The 19,520-nt window shown below is 46.1% G+C and overlaps 1 protein-coding gene across 9 annotated transcripts in view; it reads right to left on the bottom strand.

Annotated features, from left to right (window-relative positions):
- DAB1 (DAB adaptor protein 1) overlaps nt 1–19,520 on the bottom strand; it is a 773,228-nt gene that overhangs the window by 52,498 nt on the left and 701,210 nt on the right. For 7 of the 9 annotated variants that reach the window (XM_037043158.1, XM_037043159.1, XM_037043157.1 and 4 more), the window contains 5 exons: nt 14,295–14,426; nt 13,543–13,662; nt 13,087–13,125; nt 11,432–11,497; nt 4,348–4,407 (listed from right to left, as the gene is read on the bottom strand). In XM_037043158.1, coding sequence (XP_036899053.1) covers nt 4,348–4,407; nt 11,432–11,497; nt 13,087–13,125; nt 13,543–13,662; nt 14,295–14,426 — 417 coding nt within the window. The remainder of the gene's footprint in view (nt 1–4,347; nt 4,408–11,431; nt 11,498–13,086; nt 13,126–13,542; nt 13,663–14,294; nt 14,427–19,520) is intronic. The other 2 variants (XM_037043163.1, XM_037043164.1) reach the window with 1 other exon arrangement.

Raw genomic sequence — 19,520 nt, 5'->3', positions numbered from 1 at the left:
GTACAGAGAGGCAGATGGCTTTCTCCTTGGACCTAGGGCTAGCCACTCGGGAAAAATACTTTGCTCCCACGAGTTGATGCACTAGGTTAGGTGAGATGGAAAGGAAACAATGATTTCCAACTTCTGCTGTCCTAAAACTCTGGAACCCAGTAGGTCAGATTCGCCACCTTGCTGAGGCCACCACTGTCCAGGGGAGAGTGAAGATGAACCAGGGGTGAGGCTTTAGGACAGCGTCCTAAGTGATGATACTGAGCGATCCCACTGGCTTCAAGTCCTACAATAATTTTCATGTGCACATATTTTTTTTTGAGGGGTGGGGAAGAGTCCACCATCAAAATCTCAGAGATCAGAAATCCTAAGAGCTACTTCAGAAATAATGGTGATGAAAAGTTATTCTTGCCCTGGCTGGGTGGCTCGGTCGATTGGAGCATTGTTCTGCATCCCCAAAGGTTGCAGGTTTGATTTCCAGGTCAGGACACATACCTAGGTTGTGGGTTCAATCCTTGTTCAGGGCGCAGGTGGGAGGCAAGCAATCCGTGTTTCCCTCTCCCACGTGGATGTCTCTCTCTGTCTCTTGCGTCCTCCCTCTCTCCTTCCCTCCCTCCCTCCCTGAGATCAATAAGCATGTTCTCAGTTAAGGAAAAAGGTATTACTGTCCTCAAGGAACTCCCCGCAAAGTAGGGAAAACATAAAGAATAATATCTCACAGCTACTGAATCCTCCCTCTTCACAAGCACTGTGCTGATTCACACACCTAAGCTAATTTAGTCCTGACACAAAAACTCTTAGGCAGGTACTGTCATTAACCCCAAAGCCAAGGCTTGTAAGGAGCCCACAGACCAATGGCCCACACGGACATGGAAAAGAAAACAACGATCCACTGTGATCACTGCAAAGAGGAGCACGGGGGTATCCCAGAGGGGCAGGTTACACTGGAGTCGGGAAGTCTTCCCAGAGGAGAGGTGTAATCAGCTAGAATGCCTGGCACTTCCAGCTGGATGAGAACTGTTTGCTGGTGCATTGCTGTGAACAGCAACAAATAGAAATGCTCTCATTTAATCTAATCCATATCCCCTGTTAAGGGTTTTACATAAATGTTTCGTTTAATCCTCCAAATAAACACACAAGGTAGGCATTACTTTCCTTTTACGGAGGACAACAATGAGGCTTAGAGATGTAAGAAGCTGCTCAAGGACCCTTACGTGGTGGCCAGGACGAGAGCACACCCAGATCTGACTCTGAAGATCAGGCTGTTCCTTCCTGGGCTGGTTTGAGGTTTCCCCTAAAGACAGCTGAGTCTCTTACCAGAGTCTGTGTAGATGTGGAAGAAGGAACTGGAGGTTAGCTAGAGCAACGGGCCACTGGTCAGTGTCCCTTCTCGTGGGGAACTTACGGAAGGCCTCGGACTTCCTGCTTCACATGCATTACTTTGGCTGTTCTTGTCTTTTTGGCTAAAGAGCAGGCAGTGAGGAAGCAAGAAGGCAGACGGTGGCAGGGACTGCCACAGCACAGAGGTGTCCTAGCGAAGGTCCCTCACCATGGAGGCAGGCCTACGGGAGGAAGCCTAGAGAACAGGAAGATCCCAGACAGGGAAAGGTACAGGGTATCTAAAGTACTTCTGAGAGGTTTAAGCAAGTGGGACCAACTTTCCAATACATATACTATTTTCCCCTCAGAATCACCTCAAAAGTAAGATGCACCAGCCTCTTTGGTAGATGAGAACACTGAGACTTGGACAAAAAAACTTGTCAGGAGTCCCACAGGTAGTAAGAACAGGAGCTGACATTCCCAATGCATCCATCTGCCTCTCCATCAGCACCTGAGGTTTTTACCTGCTGCCTCTTTTAGACATTTAGAAATGTTGAAATCATTCCCCCCAAAACCACCATCACCATCAGATGCGCCCAGTATTCTGTGGGAACAGCAGGCTGGGAGCCACTGCAGGCCATTCAGGTGGCCCAGATATTTTCCACCAAAGCCTTATTCCTTTGAATGACTCTTTCAGAGTCAGACAGACAGAGAATTCCCATGAAAAGAAAGTGCTGGGGATTTTTACTAATTCCTACTGCAGGCTAGGGTCATTCATACACTCATTAAATACCCCCAGAGCAGCTGTGTTGTACCTGGCTTCCACAGACCAGGCCCTGGGCTTGCTTCTGGAAACACAAGGACCTCAGGAAGTTCCTGGACGTGATGGGGAAGCAGCAGCAATCTGACGCCGTCTAGTAAAGGCTATTAGTACTGGAATGACAGGGCACAGGGCCACAGAGGCAGGGGCGCTCTGCTGCCAGTGTGAAGCAGACACCCAGAGAGTCTCCCAGAGACCACAGAGCTGGAAGCCAAGAAGGACTGTTCCGGTGGGCTGCAGAGAGAGTGGGGGAGCGCACGACTGATTCAGGAAACTGTAGAGTTCAGTAGAGCTTGGCCAGGAAGAGGCAGATAGAGATAGAGGCTGTATCTAGGACGCAAGTGCCAGGTATGCTGTACAGGCCAAGGAGCTTGGGTTTTTTTTTTTTTTTTTTTTTCCAACCGTTAAGCATGGAGATAGTGTGGCCAAGCTGGTTAATAAATTTGCGAAAACAAAGGTGGCAAATGAAGCCTGTTTCTCCACATATCTAAACCTGTTAGGGGCCAGTGAGGCAATTTAGGCACAAATTGAATTTTAGGGAGCTTCACCAAACAGAGACAGGAAAGACCAGCGTCTCAGTGACAGGGAGGACTGATTACATGCGAAGGCCTTGGGGAGAAAAATGGCTTCTTCTCTGAGTGGCACCCCATTGTATATCCTCTACTGTGTTTCCAGACTTGAGTTTTCCTTGGGCACTTTTTTTTAATTACAACTTACCTGCATTGGGTTTTGGAAGCAGCATTTAGGTGGGCTATGGTGGGTTTCAGAAAGATACTGGTGGAGTAGGACAGAGAAAGGGACACTCATCAGAAAGAAATGTCACAAGGACCAAGGGAACTGGGGGAGACGGCATAAGGATTAGACCAGAAAGACTCCCGATTCAGAGAACCCAACAGCTCAGGTGTGGAGGGGACATCAGGAGCTCACTGGCCCCTCTACCCATTCCATGTTTGGGTCCCCTGCCCCCAGTCTTCTGACAGGTGGTCTCTCCCAGCGAGGCTCCAGTGATGGGGAGTGCACGCTCTTAGCTCGGCTTCCCCGGACCTGCACAGCTGCGACCCATGGGAACGTCACCCTCACAGGGAGCAAGCCTGGCTTTCTCATGGTGCCCCCACTAATGTCAGTTCCGTGAGCTGGCTGACACAGAGCGCTATATTCCCTCTTCCGTGCACAGCCCTCTGAGCGATCACCTCCATCTTTTCTTTTCCATGGTCCCTTATCTCCAGGCCAAACATTTCCAAGTGCTTTAGCTACTCCCCATGGGACGGGGTCTCAAACCCTCTGTTCAATCTGATCTTGAAGCTCGCCCGTGTGTCTTTATGTCTCCCACCGTGTGGGGCCCAGAACTGGTAACAATGGTCCAGACAGAGTCACCCAGTCTTCCAGCAGCTCATTAGGGCCAGAGCTGGGATTCCTGAGGGTCTGCATAACTTCAAGCCCGCACTCTTTCCGCCCATGACTGAGTTGATCAAGATCAACAGTGATTAAACATCATAGGTTTTGTAGCTGTTGTTATTGGTTTGTTTTACATAGGCCATGGCAGAGTCTCAGGTCCCCTGCTCAAGAGCCCTCCCTGGCTCCCCAGTACTCTCTGCACTATACGGAGAAGTTGCCTGCGAAGCACCAACTGGAAGTCCTAAATGTACGTCTGGGCCTAGGGTGCCTTGGGGCAGTACCACAGAGCTTGAAATTTCCTCTCCCTCCCACACTTCCCGGAGTCCATCCACCGGCACACGGGCACAGTGCTCCCTGGGTCCTCCGTAAGCCCTCTGCACATGGCCTTTTCCAGTTTTCTGGCTGGACGTACTCTAAAGGTCCCGACTAGCCCTCCTTCTGTCGTCCATCTGAAACTTCTAACCACTTCCGACTCGAAAAGACAAAAATCTTTCTGGAACAAGACACTGCCCCTACCTGACCAGGTATCGCAAAATCTCTGGCTGAAGCCTTTTGCCATGGGACACCTTGAGCGTGGTGGCTGGCATGACTCAACTCACTCCCACTGGTGGAGCCAGACCTTCTCCCAGTTGGGACCCCTTCCTCAGCCCCACCATTCTTGTCCCTTGTGCTCCCTTCCCCCTGACCACCGAGGGGTCCCAGCGTGCAGCCCCGGCAAAGTCATAGGGGTCATGACACACCCAGTAGAGGGGTTCCTTTTCTCAGGTTGTAGACACAGGGATCCAGGTCACGGGAACCTAGCAATAGAACGAAGATATACTTACACTTACAGGTTGGCTTTTTGGCACATCATAAACACCTTCCTTCTTTTGGCTGGTGGGAACCTATGGGAAAATCAAATCCAACAGTCAAAACACTGGTGCTCCATTTTGTAAGGACAAACCAACCAGACCTCAACGCCAGTCTGGGTATGCGTGTGTGAGAACTGCCCCTGAGGCCCCAAGGGCTGACCCAAGGGGCTGTGAGAGCAGGGAGCCTGGCTTCCTCTCTTAGGAAAACTGGATGAGGAGGGGGTATGTGTGAATCATTTAACCAATGTCTGCAGGCGTCTCTGCCTTTGGGCTCCTCGCAGAGTCACAAAAGAGGAAGCTACAGAGACCCCAGCAATCATGTGGTAAAAAAAAAAAAAATCCCCATTTCACCAAAGACAAAAGTGAGACTCAGGGAGGTTCTCTGAGCTGCCCAAAGGGATTAGAAGACATTTTTCAGCTTCAACACTAAGACTGACATCCAGGCTATGTGAAATAGGGCAAGTTCCAAGGTCCCAGTACAAAGTACCACTTCTGTTGGGATCACATCCAAGTCAGTAGATGATTGTCAGAGGCTTTGTTCAAGGAAAGGACCCAGAAATGGTATGAAAATCATGAGACTAGAATCCAGGAAAATCTCAGTTTTTAAAAGACACGCTTCTCTTTCTCATCCACCTGTGCTGATTGGGCCACGTGGTGGCCAGACCACCCTACACTGGTCACAGCTCCTCTGAGCTACACTCATAAAACGGGTGCGATTGGCTCTACTTCTCACTCAGTTTATTGTGAGGAGCAAATGAGAAAAAGGACAGTAAATAATCAAAAGCAATTTGTATCGTCGTACCGTAAGATGTTAGAATGACAGCTTCTTTTATCATCAGTGCCACATATACATGAACGCATTGTATGATAGGAAGAACGGTGCGTTGAGTGCTTATTTGTCAATCAAGGACTCTGTCCTGAAATATTCCATATGGAAAGCACCCACAGTTGTTCTTCTCCAGCACCTGGCAGAGCTTAGCTCACACCCTCACTGGGGGGATCGGCCAGTGGCTGTTTTATACTCGTCTGCGCACACGTCTTTCATCAGACTGGGAACCTCTGAAGGGCAGGCGCAGTGCCGAACACCTATCAGGTGTTCAGTGTATGTCTGCCGGGTAAATGTTCCCGAGAGGAATGTGGGAAATGGTGAAGAAAAAAATATCTTTTAGGCTTGGGCCAGGTAACCACACCATTCTTAGACAAGAAAGAATTCGGGCTTATTCTTTGAGTTCCTGTGTCCGTGTCACTATCATTTAACTTTAAAACCCTTACATTCACCCTAAGAAGTTGGTAGTATAGCCTCCACTTTAAATAGCGGAAAGTCAGACTCAGAGATGTTTGGGCAACTTGTCCAAAGCTGCCTAGCGAGGAAGTGATCAGATTCAAATCCAGCTCTTCCTGGCTACCAAACAAGACATTCATTACTAAAAGTATGAGCTAACACCCACGAGGCCCTTTCTACAGGCCAGGGGCTATTTTACACATTTGTTTATGTACACTCTCATGTAATTCTCCAGACAAGTCAATCAGGGAAGAATGACAATCGTCCCCGTGTTCCAGAGGAGCAAAATAAAACCTGGAGAGGGTCCCGCAGTCAGTGAGCAGGGGCACCAGGAGTCTGAGCCTGGGCAGATGGCCTTTTAACTGCTGCACTGTACAGACAGCTGCATCTCACCCGTTCCCACAGTTCCTACAGCTGTTTGGGGAGCTTCTGTCTCTCTGACATCACATCCTACATTCCCAGGAGCTGGTGCACATGCTTGCAGAAAACGGTCTATGCGTTAGCACGGCTGTGCAAAAGATGCACTTTAGAGCAGCTCTTGAAAATCTTCATTGGCAGTAGCCAATGAAGAACGCAGTTTCTTTGCTCCTGATAACTGGGTCCCATCTAATAGGAATCCTCTGAGAATGCGCACAGAGTCCTTGTTGATGAGGGCCGATAAATTACCAGCCCTCACTTTATTTCTACCAGCTCACCCTTCCCCTAGAAACACGAACAGCATTTCTGTTCCCCGAAACTCACTGCTCACGGCAGGCACTTAGCAAGCTGAACCGCTGCTGACTCTCAATCATCCCTGCAGACGGAGGAAATGGGGTGGGATGGATAAACCCAAACTGTGCATAATTGAAAAAGCTTTTCTGCTCGGCTCTCCCATGGGCGAGACAGTAATCTGCCTGTTTGTCCTTTAAGATTTATCTCGGCCAGGACATCCTCTTGGAAGACTTGCCTCACTCTCCAGGCCCAGGGTGAACCTTTCTCGTCACTCTTGCAACCTCTGGTGCATCCTGTCATTAAAAAATAGAAGTAGCCAAGTACCTACTAGGTGCTGCGCACTGTGGTTTGCCTGGAACAATGATGGGAAACAAGAGGAATACGGCCCCTGATAGAACGGAGCCCCTTGTCCCGCTGGGAAGATGGGAAGAAACCAGGCAGCTGAGGCAGAGTGTAAAAGGTGCTTTACTGTACGGAGGACTTGTGAAACCACACGGCAGCTGCCTGGTCCTCCTCTGTATTCTCACTGCTCTGCAAGCTTGCTGAGGGCAAGAGACCACTGATTCCATATCCTTGTTCTCCCATCTGTAAATGCTGGTTAAACAAGAAATGTCTAACCAGCATTTACCACGTGTGTGCTGAGGGCAGAACACTGGTAGAGGCGCTAAAGGGACGAGGACCGGACAGAGCCTTGGTCAGGCTCTACTGTCCCGCCCCGCCCCCCGCCGGTCTGTGCAGTCTGCAGACCAGTTCAGTAACCGATGTTGTAGAGAGAACAGCTCTGGACCAGAAAACCCCAGGAGATCTGATTCCTAATCCTGGCTCTGCCGCAGGCTGTGTGACCTCAGAGGTCACTCTGTCTCCTGAACTCAGTTTCCTCGTCTGGTTTCTGTGACCATCCCAGGGGTTGTCTATAAACTCCTTGAGTGTGGGGACCATGGACACTTGCTAGGGGCTCGATACACAATTACTTTGTAAATGAACAAGTTAATAGACGTGAAATGACTCTAAAAACTATATATTTAGTACTGTGCATACAGAAGACGCTTTGAGTTCAGCAACACACACTAATGGCACAGAGAAGCAGTTTCAGCTTGGGTGACAGAGGACTAGAGACTTATCATTTAAAAATGATGCCCTTGACACATATCATGGGCAATTAAAAGTGACTTTTGAATGAGCAGAATTGGAAGACGCCTGCCTGGAAAGCTGTGATCTCACTTACGCAGGGAGCTTGTTAAGAAACTCAAGGGTACTGAGCTTGGGATCAGAGGCTCTGGCCATGGACCGATTACTCAAATAGGAGGACTTGATTTTTTCTTAGATTTATAATGATTGTCATACAGCCGTTTTTATCTCACAGAGTTACTGGAAGGGTCAAACTTGTGAGATGTAAAAATGCTTTGTGCTGTGAAGCTCCGTGTTGTTTTAAATGGATGGCTGCTGTTTGTAAGGCATGCAAAAAAAAAAAAAAAAAGACAATCACTACTATTAATCCAGTTTGGAAAATGAGATTGGTGAACCTCAAAGACAGGTTACATTTACTCAAGAGCCTCTGCCTCCCCTAGGCTGGAGTTATAAATGGCGAAGTCAGGAGAGGCTGCAGCTTTCTATTGGGCTCTCTGACAAGAGGAGGTGAGCAAGTCATGTTCTACTTCAGTTAATACATGAAGTGTAAGGCATCCTGGGCAGCACCTGACACTGACGACTTTTGGAAGCAAAGGAAACTAACGTTTACACAGCACCCGCTAGGTCCCAAGTGCTGTCCTTTTCACTTTACATCTGCACATCACTTCTAGGCGCAGAGAACACCGTATCCATATTTTATAGGAAAAAATAGGTAAAGAATTAGGCTCCAGGTCCCTTTACTTCATTCCAGAAAACAGGAGATGACATGAAACCCGAGTCCACCCTGAACTGAGCTGACCTGTGAAACACATTGCAATTGACCCAGGAGGAATAGATATAAAGCACTTGGAGGCCCTTAAAGAAAATGACAAGGCTCCCAATAGCAGTTTCCTAAAAGCTCAGCTACATCTTTAGGCCCAAGAGCTTTGCTTTTGTTAAGCAAATTGAGGCCTAGCCTGGCAATTGGAGGAGAAGAAAATTACTAGAGGCCTTTCCAACAGAGGGCGATAAAATACTCATTCCCTTAAATGCTACTTTTCTGTTAATGATCAACAGACAGCAAGATCTGGAGGTCAGAACTGCTCAAAAACGAGTGTGATTTTTAGATAGTGACTTGAAACATACACAGAACCTGATTGTGAAGCTCAGCATCAGCATATTCAGTGCTGAAAAGAGTCTCGGGATTAATCTACTCAATATTTATAGATAGAGGTCAGAGAGACCTGGTGTGAGTGGGGAGCTCCATCTTTTAGCTCTGTGATCCTGTGAGCCTCACGTCCCTCATCTCCATGTGGCAATAACATGGCTGTTGTGAGGGATAGTAAGATACTGCACATAAACCCTCATTCACACAGCGGCCCACAACCTGCATAAATGCTATGGAAACTATGTGTGCACCCATGCACACACACCCACGGACATGCACATTCACCATTTCTAAGAGTCTTGTTGCCCTGCAGAGCAAGCCAACATTCCCCTCTAAAGAACCACAGGCCTACGATGAGGCAACTAGGTGCAAAGAGAAGAACAAGGCATTGCCAGAGAGACCCCTCAGTTTCATTTACTCATTTTACAGATGAGTAAACTGAGGCCCAGAGAAGGAAAGGAACTTGACAACGTGGAATAATGGCTGAGTCAGTGGGACTTGTACTAAGATCCTGAATCCACACACGGTGGACTCAAAGTGTGACCTAGATGAAGCCTCTTCGGTACTTTCTCCATGTGAGCTTGTTTCGTTTCCATGCCAACCTGTCAGTTAGGGAGATACTGCTCTCTGAGTTTGTCATTGGGGAAGCTGAGTCTCTGAGAAGGCAAGTACCCTGCCCACTACCGCTCAGCCAAAGGTGGCTGGTGACAGAGCCAGAGCTAGAACCCAGTTCTCCACTCACCTGACGTCTCCCCCTGACCCCCCACCTAGAACCTCGCCCCCCAACAACCCTCCATAGGACACCGTGGGAATCCTGCCGACTACAGCTACGTCTGAATTCAGAAACCTCTTATACTGAAGGGACTATTATTTTAAAAGGTGCTCTATACACTGTCTATATGTACCCCACCCAGTTTTTTTAAATCCACTGTCCATTGATGGGGGTGCTGGGTGGAAAAGGTGAAGGGATTGAGAAGTACAGATTGGCCGTTACCAAATAAACATGGGAATGTAAAATACAGCATAGGGAATGCAGTCAATAATCCTGTAATAACTGTATGGAGCCAAGTGGGTACTGGAAACACCAGGGAACCACTTTATAAAGTCCATGACTGTGTGACCACTACGGTGGACACCTGAAACTAATATAAGACGATACTGAATATAAACTGTAATTCAAAAAACATTTTTTAAAGGAAAAAGAAAAGCTGTTCTCGCTTTTCTTTTTTAAAAAGGAAAGAGGAAAGGTGTTCCTGTAACCAGAGGAACAATGGTTAACTGTCCCCTTGGCCTCATATTCAGACCCTGCAAGATTGTACTCGAAAATCTGACACTGAAGATAAATACGCAACTCATCTGTTTGAAGGCAGAAACTTTGTCAGTGATGTTTTTAAATAAAACCGAGCGGCACAACCTCACACTTGAATCCAGTCCCAGCAGATTCAATGGACAGAAATACAAGGGACCCTAACTGCCCCACAGGTGCGAACCTGTGGATGACTTCTGACTCCCTGAAGCTCCTTTGTCCCTGGGTAGTCACTGGGACCACTTCCAGGAAACCCCACCTCCACCCTCATGGGTACCAAAACTGGCAGATGCGCAAGTTCCCCATATAAAATGGTGCAGATCATTGCCTAACAGTCGGTCCTCTGCATCTGCGGATTCCCAGCCAAAGACAGGAACCAGAACAGGTATTTATTGAAAGAAATCCATGTGGAAGTGGACATATTGTTCAATGGTCAACTGTGCTTAGATTATTATTCCACGGGGCTGGTTTAAACTGATCTGTTCATGGAGCTAACACTATACTTTGGTCATTTAGAATTCTGCACATTTGATGAAAACTGAAAATCTGTTTTATTTTTATTACACAAGTAATGCGTGCCCAAGGCACAATAACAGACCACACAACTAAGTAAATTAAGAAAATTAAAATCACTTAGGAAATACATTAAAATTTTTCCTACTTCTATAATGTTCATATTCATGTTAGGACTGAAATTCTAATGAGTGAAAAATGAGAGGCTGTGGTGTGTGTTGGGCGTGTTACTGGGCTGTTGTTACTCAGACTCTTTGGCGGGGAAACATGGGGGCCGAAGCTGGGTTTCCCCACACTGGCCGGGGTTTGCTCTCAGCTCTAAATAGCTGTGCAGCCTGAGAACGCCACTCAACCTCTCTGAGTCTCAGTCTGCCCTGTAAAAGAGGGATTCGGGTGCCTGCTTCGTAGAACACTTGTGAGAACTAAATGAATTAGAAGTGTGTTTATGGTTTTTCACATAAGCGGACATTTAAGACCATTAATTTACCTTCCTTTCAGAAGGGGTAAAACCTTTAGCTTTACTTTCTTTTATTCAACTAATTTTCCCAACGTTGTTTCCAAGCAGCATTTTTGAATCTGCACTTCATTTTCAGTAGTGCAGTTAGCTTAAAGAAACTCAACGAGCATATTCTTCCAAGAAACAAAGCGCTCTGCTATATTATGGACAATAACCCTCCAATGGATTACTGTCGTTAAATGGAATATTTGATTTTGGGGTCAACTGAAAATAGTTAAGAGCCATTCAAAGTTAAAACACTGTACTCAACCGGCCATTAACCATTTCAATGGTCAGGCATGAAAACTACTAGTAAATTAGAGGGAAAATAAAAGCCAATTCATGCAGAGGTATTTTAACAAGCCTGGAATGGCCAAGCGGAGCGTGTGGGGGAGAGCCCTTGGCCCTTCAGACCCATCAGAGCACCTATCGGTGATGCTGTAATGCTGAGAGAGAGAAGTGATTTTATTATACCTGATAAATGTTTTCTTCTGTTTCGGGGTCACGGATTGGCTCGTGTCCAGCCTCAAACACAATGTACTATTATGGAGCAGCCGGAAAGGAAAGGTCAGAGGGAAAAGAAAGAGGAAAAAAAGCATTTGGCATTCAAGGTACAAATCACAGTGAGCATGAAAGAAACAGGCACAAGTGAAAATACGCTAAAGCGATGACCGAATTATTGCAATACCAGTGGGCCTTGCCCATTTCTGTCTCTTCCAAGGACAACTACAAACGTCTAACAGCCAGTCCTTAGTGATGACTGCGTGGAGCCCAGCGGAGCCTTCTGGAGCTATAACCTCCTGGCTCAATGGCATTTATCTTAGTAATACCTGCTTGTGCTGGCCCTGCTGAGTGAGAATGATGTCTCCTGGGACTACATGGACCCCAGCTTTGTAAACTCCGGGTTATAGTGATCGCCTTCCTTCGCTCTTTAAGGCTCAGGTTCCTAAGCCAACTTCGAAGTGCTTGGAAGCCCCAAACTCCTTCATCCCAGAAATATCACCTTAATTTACATTCTCAGTTTTAAATACTGGATATCAAATTTTCCACGTGCATGTTCCTGACGCTAAAGGACCGGGCCATTTGAAAATGGCCCATGTTCTTCATTCTCTGTGAGCCGGTGAGCCGGGGCTGAGCTCACGTAATAAACAAACCCTCACCCTCGGCATTCGGTGTAAAGCAAGGGCAGTCAGGCTGTTACATGCACCTGTGACTTCACTTTGCCTCATATGCTAGATTCTTCTTCCACTGAAAGAGACCCACATCTTCTTACCTTTTCAAATCTGCATTATTTTACTTTTGTCATAGAAGTTTTCTGTGCGAAAACATGCATTCACATACATGCTTATGTGACACATGCACATCTATCACACGTGTGTCCCAGTTAGAAATACGTTGGTTTTCTTTGGTGTCTAATGAGTCCATTTGGGGGCTTCTTTCTCCCCTTGGGAATAAGCATGGTGGGGGAGGCCTCCCCTTCCCTTTTTTCTGCATCTTTGAACAGAGCACATACTTGAGCTAAGGGAAGTCACCTCTGTACACACACCTGGGCTGCAACCTTGCCGAGAGTGCAGAGAAAGCTACGGGCTGGGAAGTCTCTGGGATCTCCTGTTCCCTCCTTACAACAGCACCTGTGGCGTGAGCCAGCTACTCAGAGGAGCGGCCTGGCCGCGTGGGGCTTCCAGAGACTTCTCCTCGCAGCCTTTCTAAAGCCTAGAAACCATCTTTTGGGTCTGCGTTCAAATGTCGTCAAAATGTCAGTCCCCATCTGCAATTCTTAGCTCAGAGGATCCACCTCATTACTTAGTCTATCTAATGAACCCAGAAAGTCAAGACTCTTGAAAACATGCAGCTCTGGGATCAGACTTTTACAGATTGTGGAGGGGAGGATGCAGGGGCAAGGAGGAAGAAGCATATCTCCAAGGCCCAGGTCACTGACGCTGGGCAAACTTCGGTCAGTGTTTATGGAAATTCACTCTTGGAGGGGCTGGCGGTCCTCACTCTCAGAAATCGCCTTGGGCCCTCTCCAGGCTCTGCAGGCAGGGGAAGCTTCAGGTTTCGGACTAAACGTCTGTACCACAGGCCTAGGCATTCCTGCCCCTAAAACCCCAACTGGTTTCAGAAATTACCTGGTACACAGGGTCTTCAACATCCTCTTCCAGAATTGTCTACAGCAGAGTGAGGGTAAGGAGGGTGCAAAGCAGAGGACATAAAGGAGAGATGTGAGACTGTATTACAGGACAGTAAAGAAACCAGCCTTGGGAAGGAGAGGCTGGTGGGTCATTAGGGCAGAAAATCCACTGAAAAACATCAAAACCCTTGCGACCACCCCACCCCTTTGTAACAACAGCAACAGCAGTTGTGTTTCTTCCGTTGTCCTCCCCTGAAATCTTCCTCTGGACTCAAGATTTCGGAGAATAACGGATCATTTCTAATGCCTAGCTTTTGTGCCAGTAATTTACAGGGGAACCTTTCATCTTTATTTCTGCTCGGCAGCAGGAGGAGAAGCCCTGACTTCCTGTTTTCACATCTGTTTTCCTTAAGCCCCCATCTTCTCCGGTACCAGGATAAATTCACAGTTGTACCTGATACACAGCTTGTTCACATTGCTTATCCTTTTGTGCCTTTTTTTCCAATTCTTCTCTTTGCTTCAACTCATAAATAAGTTGAAAGAGATCTCTCAAGTCCAGAATAACAGGTTCAGCCTGGAGTAAAATGGGGTGAAAAAAAGCATTAATATAAGGCAATGGGATAGAGCTGCAGACATCAATTTTTATTTTCACTATGACCCACAGTTCTTTCTTTTTCTATTAAATGGGAAGCATTCCATCTTTAATTAATTCTACCTTGTTTATATTGGTTTAGCAAATTGCACTAGGCTAAAGTTCATTTCTTCAACTAATTACATTTGTAAATTCATAATAATCTAATCATAAGCATAAGAGGCAATGCTTTTATTTATTAGTAATTTCGGATATGGTAAAATTGGAGTAGGCCTTCTGCAAAACAGCTATTTGTTGTCTCTTATTTTCTTTTTAAATGCGGCTATGAACACAAGGAAACTTATTGGTACACTGTACCTCCATTCGGCATAATCAGAAAGGAAAATAATTAGTCATTACAAAATACTCATTAGGAAAAAACCACAGCAAAACTGGATGGGCATGAGTGTGAGCATGTTCCCTTGCTTCAACGCTGTGTATCTTTTTCCAGAAGGGAGCCTGAGTCCCAGCACCGCTTAGTCACACATCAGCGCGGGTGTTCAGAAACCAGCAGCGGGACTGTGCGGTCCTCTAAAGGTATAAAGAAAGGCGCCCTCCTTCGATGGGGTACTCACCGCCTGGGCTGTTTTTATGGCCACAAATCTGTGATTCCCTTCCTTCCCACAAACGTATCCAAAGGCCCGGTGATCTGTGATGTCCTTGGCAATGTAGGAAATTTCGTGAACAGCATGATGATGCTGAAGGGCCTATGGGAGACGAAAGGAAGAGCATATTTCAGGGGACTTTCCCTTGGAGCTGTTAATCAATGAGAGATGTGTTTCAGCTCCGTGAGAACAGGCCCAACGGGCTTTGGAAAAGCTGTTGGGTCCAGATGGAAGGAAAGCGCGCTGTGCCTGCCTTTGAGAATTGGAGGCTCCCCTCCGAGGTCTTAGTGCGGTGACCGAGAGATAAACAGGACTGCTCATATGCTGAGTGAGCGTCTGTGGCGGTGGCTTTTGCTATATCTTTCTTCATGACTCAGCCTAGTCTAAGTTCTGGCTTCATACTTAATACATTCACATACCCAGCGTCTGTGTGGGCTGCCGCGGTGGAAGATGTACACCGTACATCCACTGGGGGCGCCATTCACACTCACAGAACCACGCTTTGCCTGGTTACAAGTTTTCTGACAGATGGCGACAAGCCCCTTTCTCTAACTTGGCAAAGTCACCGTTTGGACTACAGGTGGGGTTCCCCACACCTCTGAGGCTGGTCATGAGTTGGTCCCTCTGTCTGCAATGCCCACTCTTTTATCCATTTGCCAGAATCTTATTCCTCGACCAAAGGCCGCTGGAAATAGCACCACCTCTGTGAAACCTCCCGAGCAAGGCTTCACTTCCCTCTCCCCAAAGAGATAATCCTTCCCTCCTGCATTTCCACAGGAGTCCGGTCTCCAGCAACAGCAAAACTCCTGAGGCACTGGGCTCCTCACACACAGCGTCCTGGGCTCCTGCTCTCCCAGACCTTACTGCTCTGTTGGATTGCTTCCTCGCCCGCCTCCCCCACCCGGCTCTGTCTTCCTCATCTCTGACACCCCAGCGTCTTGCTGTGTGCCTGGCCCAGAGTTGTAAATCAGGGAAATGGGGATGGCTGCTCAGTAATTTGAAAATCTTTTGAAACCGACCTTCCTGCCTTTATTATCTAAGCTCCAACAAATAAAGCTCCTGTTGGTGATAGTGGTCTTTACAGCCATTTTCCTACACTAAATCTACTTAAAGAAACCCTCATTAAACAGTACTCCGTAAAGGGTTATTCATGTATCTGGGCATTCTATGATCTGCTTAAAATCCTTATAACTTTCAGGGCCTTTTCATTATACAGGCTATTAAGAAGCTTCAATTCTAGCCACTATATGAATATAAGGCACTCACTGTATCTCTCTGGACCTCAGTTCATTCCTCTCTCAAATGACATGTTTGAGATCAGTGACTCCTAATCTGAAGCACTGGATCTACTGGGGTCATTAAAGGTAATAAAAATAACTCCCAAGCAGTTTTCAAAATTTTAAAAAGCTAAATAGAGATTTATAATTATTGCTAATAAATCTACACATTTCACTGTGCTTGCAAATGAAAATGCCAAGTTTATTTGGAATTGTATCAGGTTACTGCTGTACTCCTTAGCTAATCTTTGAGCAGAATCTCTTTGGAAACTCATTATGGGTTTAAAGAATTCAAATAGGAAAGTGAATGATTATAAATGCATTTTTATGGACAGAATCTTACTCCTTACTGAGTCCCTGCAGGGAGGGAGACACGTAACACAATGGGAACTAGGTTATGAAAACAGAGAACCAATGGAATAGATGTCTGAGGTCTTATTCCATCTCCCTGGATCCTTTAGACATTAGGATCTCACATCGCATGGCTGGTGTCTGAGAACAGTGGACATCTGCTTCTCAGGATGGTCATCATTGGTCCTGGCCTTCCAAAATACCCATTTCTAGCCTGTTGCCATCTTTCCAGGCTTCCAACTTTAGCAATCATCTCTGCAGAATCTGCTGCCACACCTTAGCTTTCCAGGGTCTGATCATTCACTAACCTCTTTACTCCCACTGGGACTCCCTAAAGCTTCGTGCCCCGCCCAGGTTGCCCACTGCCCACTGGACATTGTGGTTGGAGGTTGTTGCCAGTACCCACTCACCCTGGCTGCTCAAATGGGTATGAGACAACTGGATATAATTCAAGTGGATTTCAACACAAGTAAGGCTGGTGAAGAAGGAAGTGTTTGTTAGTCGACTAATCAGGACCCACTTATTCTTGTTTTATTAAGAGTACATATTTAGCTAGCAGAGGAAAACTGCTCAAAGAGCAATAGCTTTTTCACGATGTTAATGATGCAAAATTGATGAGATTTATATTCACACTACGTGTGGGTATTGATTTATAGGCTTCTGTGAGCTTGAATGGTAGACAGCAGGGGAAGTGGGAGACAAAGACTTTCTCCTCTCCCTTTCCTGAAAGTATTTCTCTCTCTGCATAATGTGAAGAATGTTATCCATGTTTCCTGTTAAGTCAAAGTTTGACGACAGTACCTCATTGATCGCCAAGTGGCATACTGCTCTAAAATTAAACTGCGATTTGACGTCTTCCTGGTGGAATTAAATGTGGAGATGACTATGCAATGGTAAAACATCGCCTATGATGCAAGACTGCAGATGGAGATGTAACTTATCAGAGAGTCCTCATTAAGTGTCTTAAAATCAAAACATTTTTAATGCCTGAGGATACCTAATGTGGCCTGGCAAAGTGTAGCTGTGTGTGCACAAAGTGCTTAAAGATCTTGGTAATATTCCCTTTTCCCATAGTTCATTTTATGGCATGTTAAGGAGGACTGCTCAGCAAGTGGCTCAGCCGTTTGGAAACTAAGAGTCAGGGAGGGGATGTGTCTCCACTTTCTACGACCTCAACTGTGCAGATATAATATAGATACTTGGACGTACAAATATATTAGAACCCTGCTAATCCCACAGTCGCATTATCACATTCATCTCGGCAGCTCAGAGGATCTTGCAAATACTTGTTCCCTGAGCCTCAAAATTGCTCCAGGTCTTCAAGTAGATTTTATCAGTGTAAGCAAAGACAATTGGAACAGAAGATGACTCAACATCACCTAGTTCAACTCTGACTTTATTCATAAAAGGACTGACGGTCAGAGAGAGTTCTGGCAGGACCAGTACTAAATGCAGGTCCCATTCTCTCCACTCAGGATGACAAAGCTTTGAAAAAGGAAAACAAGATGATGCAGAATCAAGGTCTCCTTTCCTTAGACTCCTGGCTCCCTAGTCCCACAACAAAACTATAACCCTGGGCAGGCTGGGCTGAGGAAGGGGACTGCTGGGTCAGGAGGCAGAATTGAATCTGTTCTGGCTTCCAGCAGGTATCCGAGGTCGAAGAGAGTCATAAATCAGGGGTGGGTAAAGGCCAGCTACCAGGATCTCAGACAAAAGGACTAGTGGCAGGAACTGGAGGCCAACTCTCAGGAGCTGGGCCATCTGGGGTATCTGTTAAGCAGCAAAGGCTGGAGACATGAGGTGAGGGAGACATGAGGTGAGAGTGTTTCTGTGGGGAGATCCTGGGGCCTCACGGGTTGTTCTGGGGGTGGCAGCGAATCCTGGGCTGGCATGGGAGGGAGAGGGTGGAGGGAAGACGGGTTCTTCACGGCCTTCCTCCACACTTTTGGAAAACAATTTTCGTCTTGGGAAAATTTATTCTAGATATTAAAACACTCCCCAAAATCAAAGCAGGTATCTGGTTGGAAAACTAGAGGTTTTAAGAACACCCTATCTCTAGGCAACATCTTCATTTATTGCTCTCATTCTAAACCCTGTTTATTACAGCGCGGATCAAATTTTTACTGAACAATTCTAAGGACGGTTCAGAGATCGAACTCCTCAATCCAGCTGGACCTTCCGTCCCGGGTGAACTTCAGCTAACCTGGACTGCAGATAATCTGAAGAACTCATCACTCACACTTTAGGGTCTGGACTTGCCCATCTCTGTGCCATGGGTCACATTGTTTTCTCTGCTGATGTAGCTCTTCATCCTGACTCACACTCCGTCGACTCCACATGACTATACACTTGTGTGTTGAGGCCTGGCCGCAACATCCCGCTCATCATCCAAGGAACCTTCCCCGATTGCCCCATTTCCCTTACTTGTACTACTTGTCCCTAGATCTCAGGGCACTGTGTTTGTTCTTCTATCCAGGATGCTTCACAATTCTCAATTTCGTTTCACCCTCACTCATCCCTTGAGTTATTCACACCATATGTATTTAGTGAGCACCTGCTTTGAACCAGGTCTCATACTAAGTGCTACTTTTATCCAGATGATTAAAACCGAGTCCCTCCCTTAAGGATCTCGCAATTGCTTGAGGCAGGGAGGTACTATCACAAGACCAGATTTCTGTTCAAGGTGTACATAGCTTGTGACATAGAATGAGGAAGGGCCTTGGAGAAGTGTTGACAAAGGAGCTGACCTTGGACTGAGCCCCAAAGAATAGAGGGGGAGTACCCAGAAACTCGGGAGAAAAGAGCATTCTAGGCAGAAAGAACTGTTTTTTTCCCTCCACTTGAGAGTTGTTAGTTAGCTGCTTAACAGAAAGAGCAACGTTTGGTTCTCCTCAATTTTATTCTAGCTCCTAATTTTGTTCTTTTTGAATAGGAAGTGCTAAATAATATCTGATAAATTAAAGAAAGAAGGAAGGAAGAACCAAGTTATCTGAAGACATACAATGCACAAAGTAGTTGCTCAGTAAATGTTCAGTGACTGATTGAATCAGGCTAATTCGTGACATTCCACACAGGACCCATTTTGAGAACTGAGGGTTTCTTATCTGATCATCACTAAATCTTTTCTTTTCCTTAGCATTTCCATGAGCCATTTACCAATGTTTAAATGAAGTATCAAATTGCTTGGAAGGTTACCATCTGACAGAATAAATTACAGAGAAGACTTAATTTGTACTATGGCTCAATACAGCCAATTAAATAAAGTATGGATTAGGAAGTCATCTGCTCAGACTTTACCATTAGCTTTTTTTAAAGAATAAATTCTACTCCATTTAGCCTTCATATTTTTATTGTGTGTGTGTATGAGAATGTGTGTTTTTCTGAGGCAACACTATTTACAGAAAAATACCCACCAGGATTCAAGTGAGTTAACAAAAAAAACAAAACAAAACAAAAAAAGCAGATAAGCAGATAGACACAGAATAAAAATAGATACATAGAAAAATACACCACTTCACACTACAGGCAATTACAGTAGTTAAAATCTCACAAGACAAAGGAAGGCCCA

The sequence above is a fragment of the Sturnira hondurensis genome, unplaced genomic scaffold (assembly GCF_014824575.4).
Source record: "Sturnira hondurensis isolate 20B ecotype Veracruz unplaced genomic scaffold, ASM1482457v3 Scaffold0004068, whole genome shotgun sequence".
Classification (NCBI taxonomy): domain Eukaryota; kingdom Metazoa; phylum Chordata; class Mammalia; order Chiroptera; family Phyllostomidae; genus Sturnira; species Sturnira hondurensis.
The sequence above is the reverse complement of the archived record's forward strand: the minus strand, read 5'-3'. Positions and strand labels throughout refer to the sequence as shown.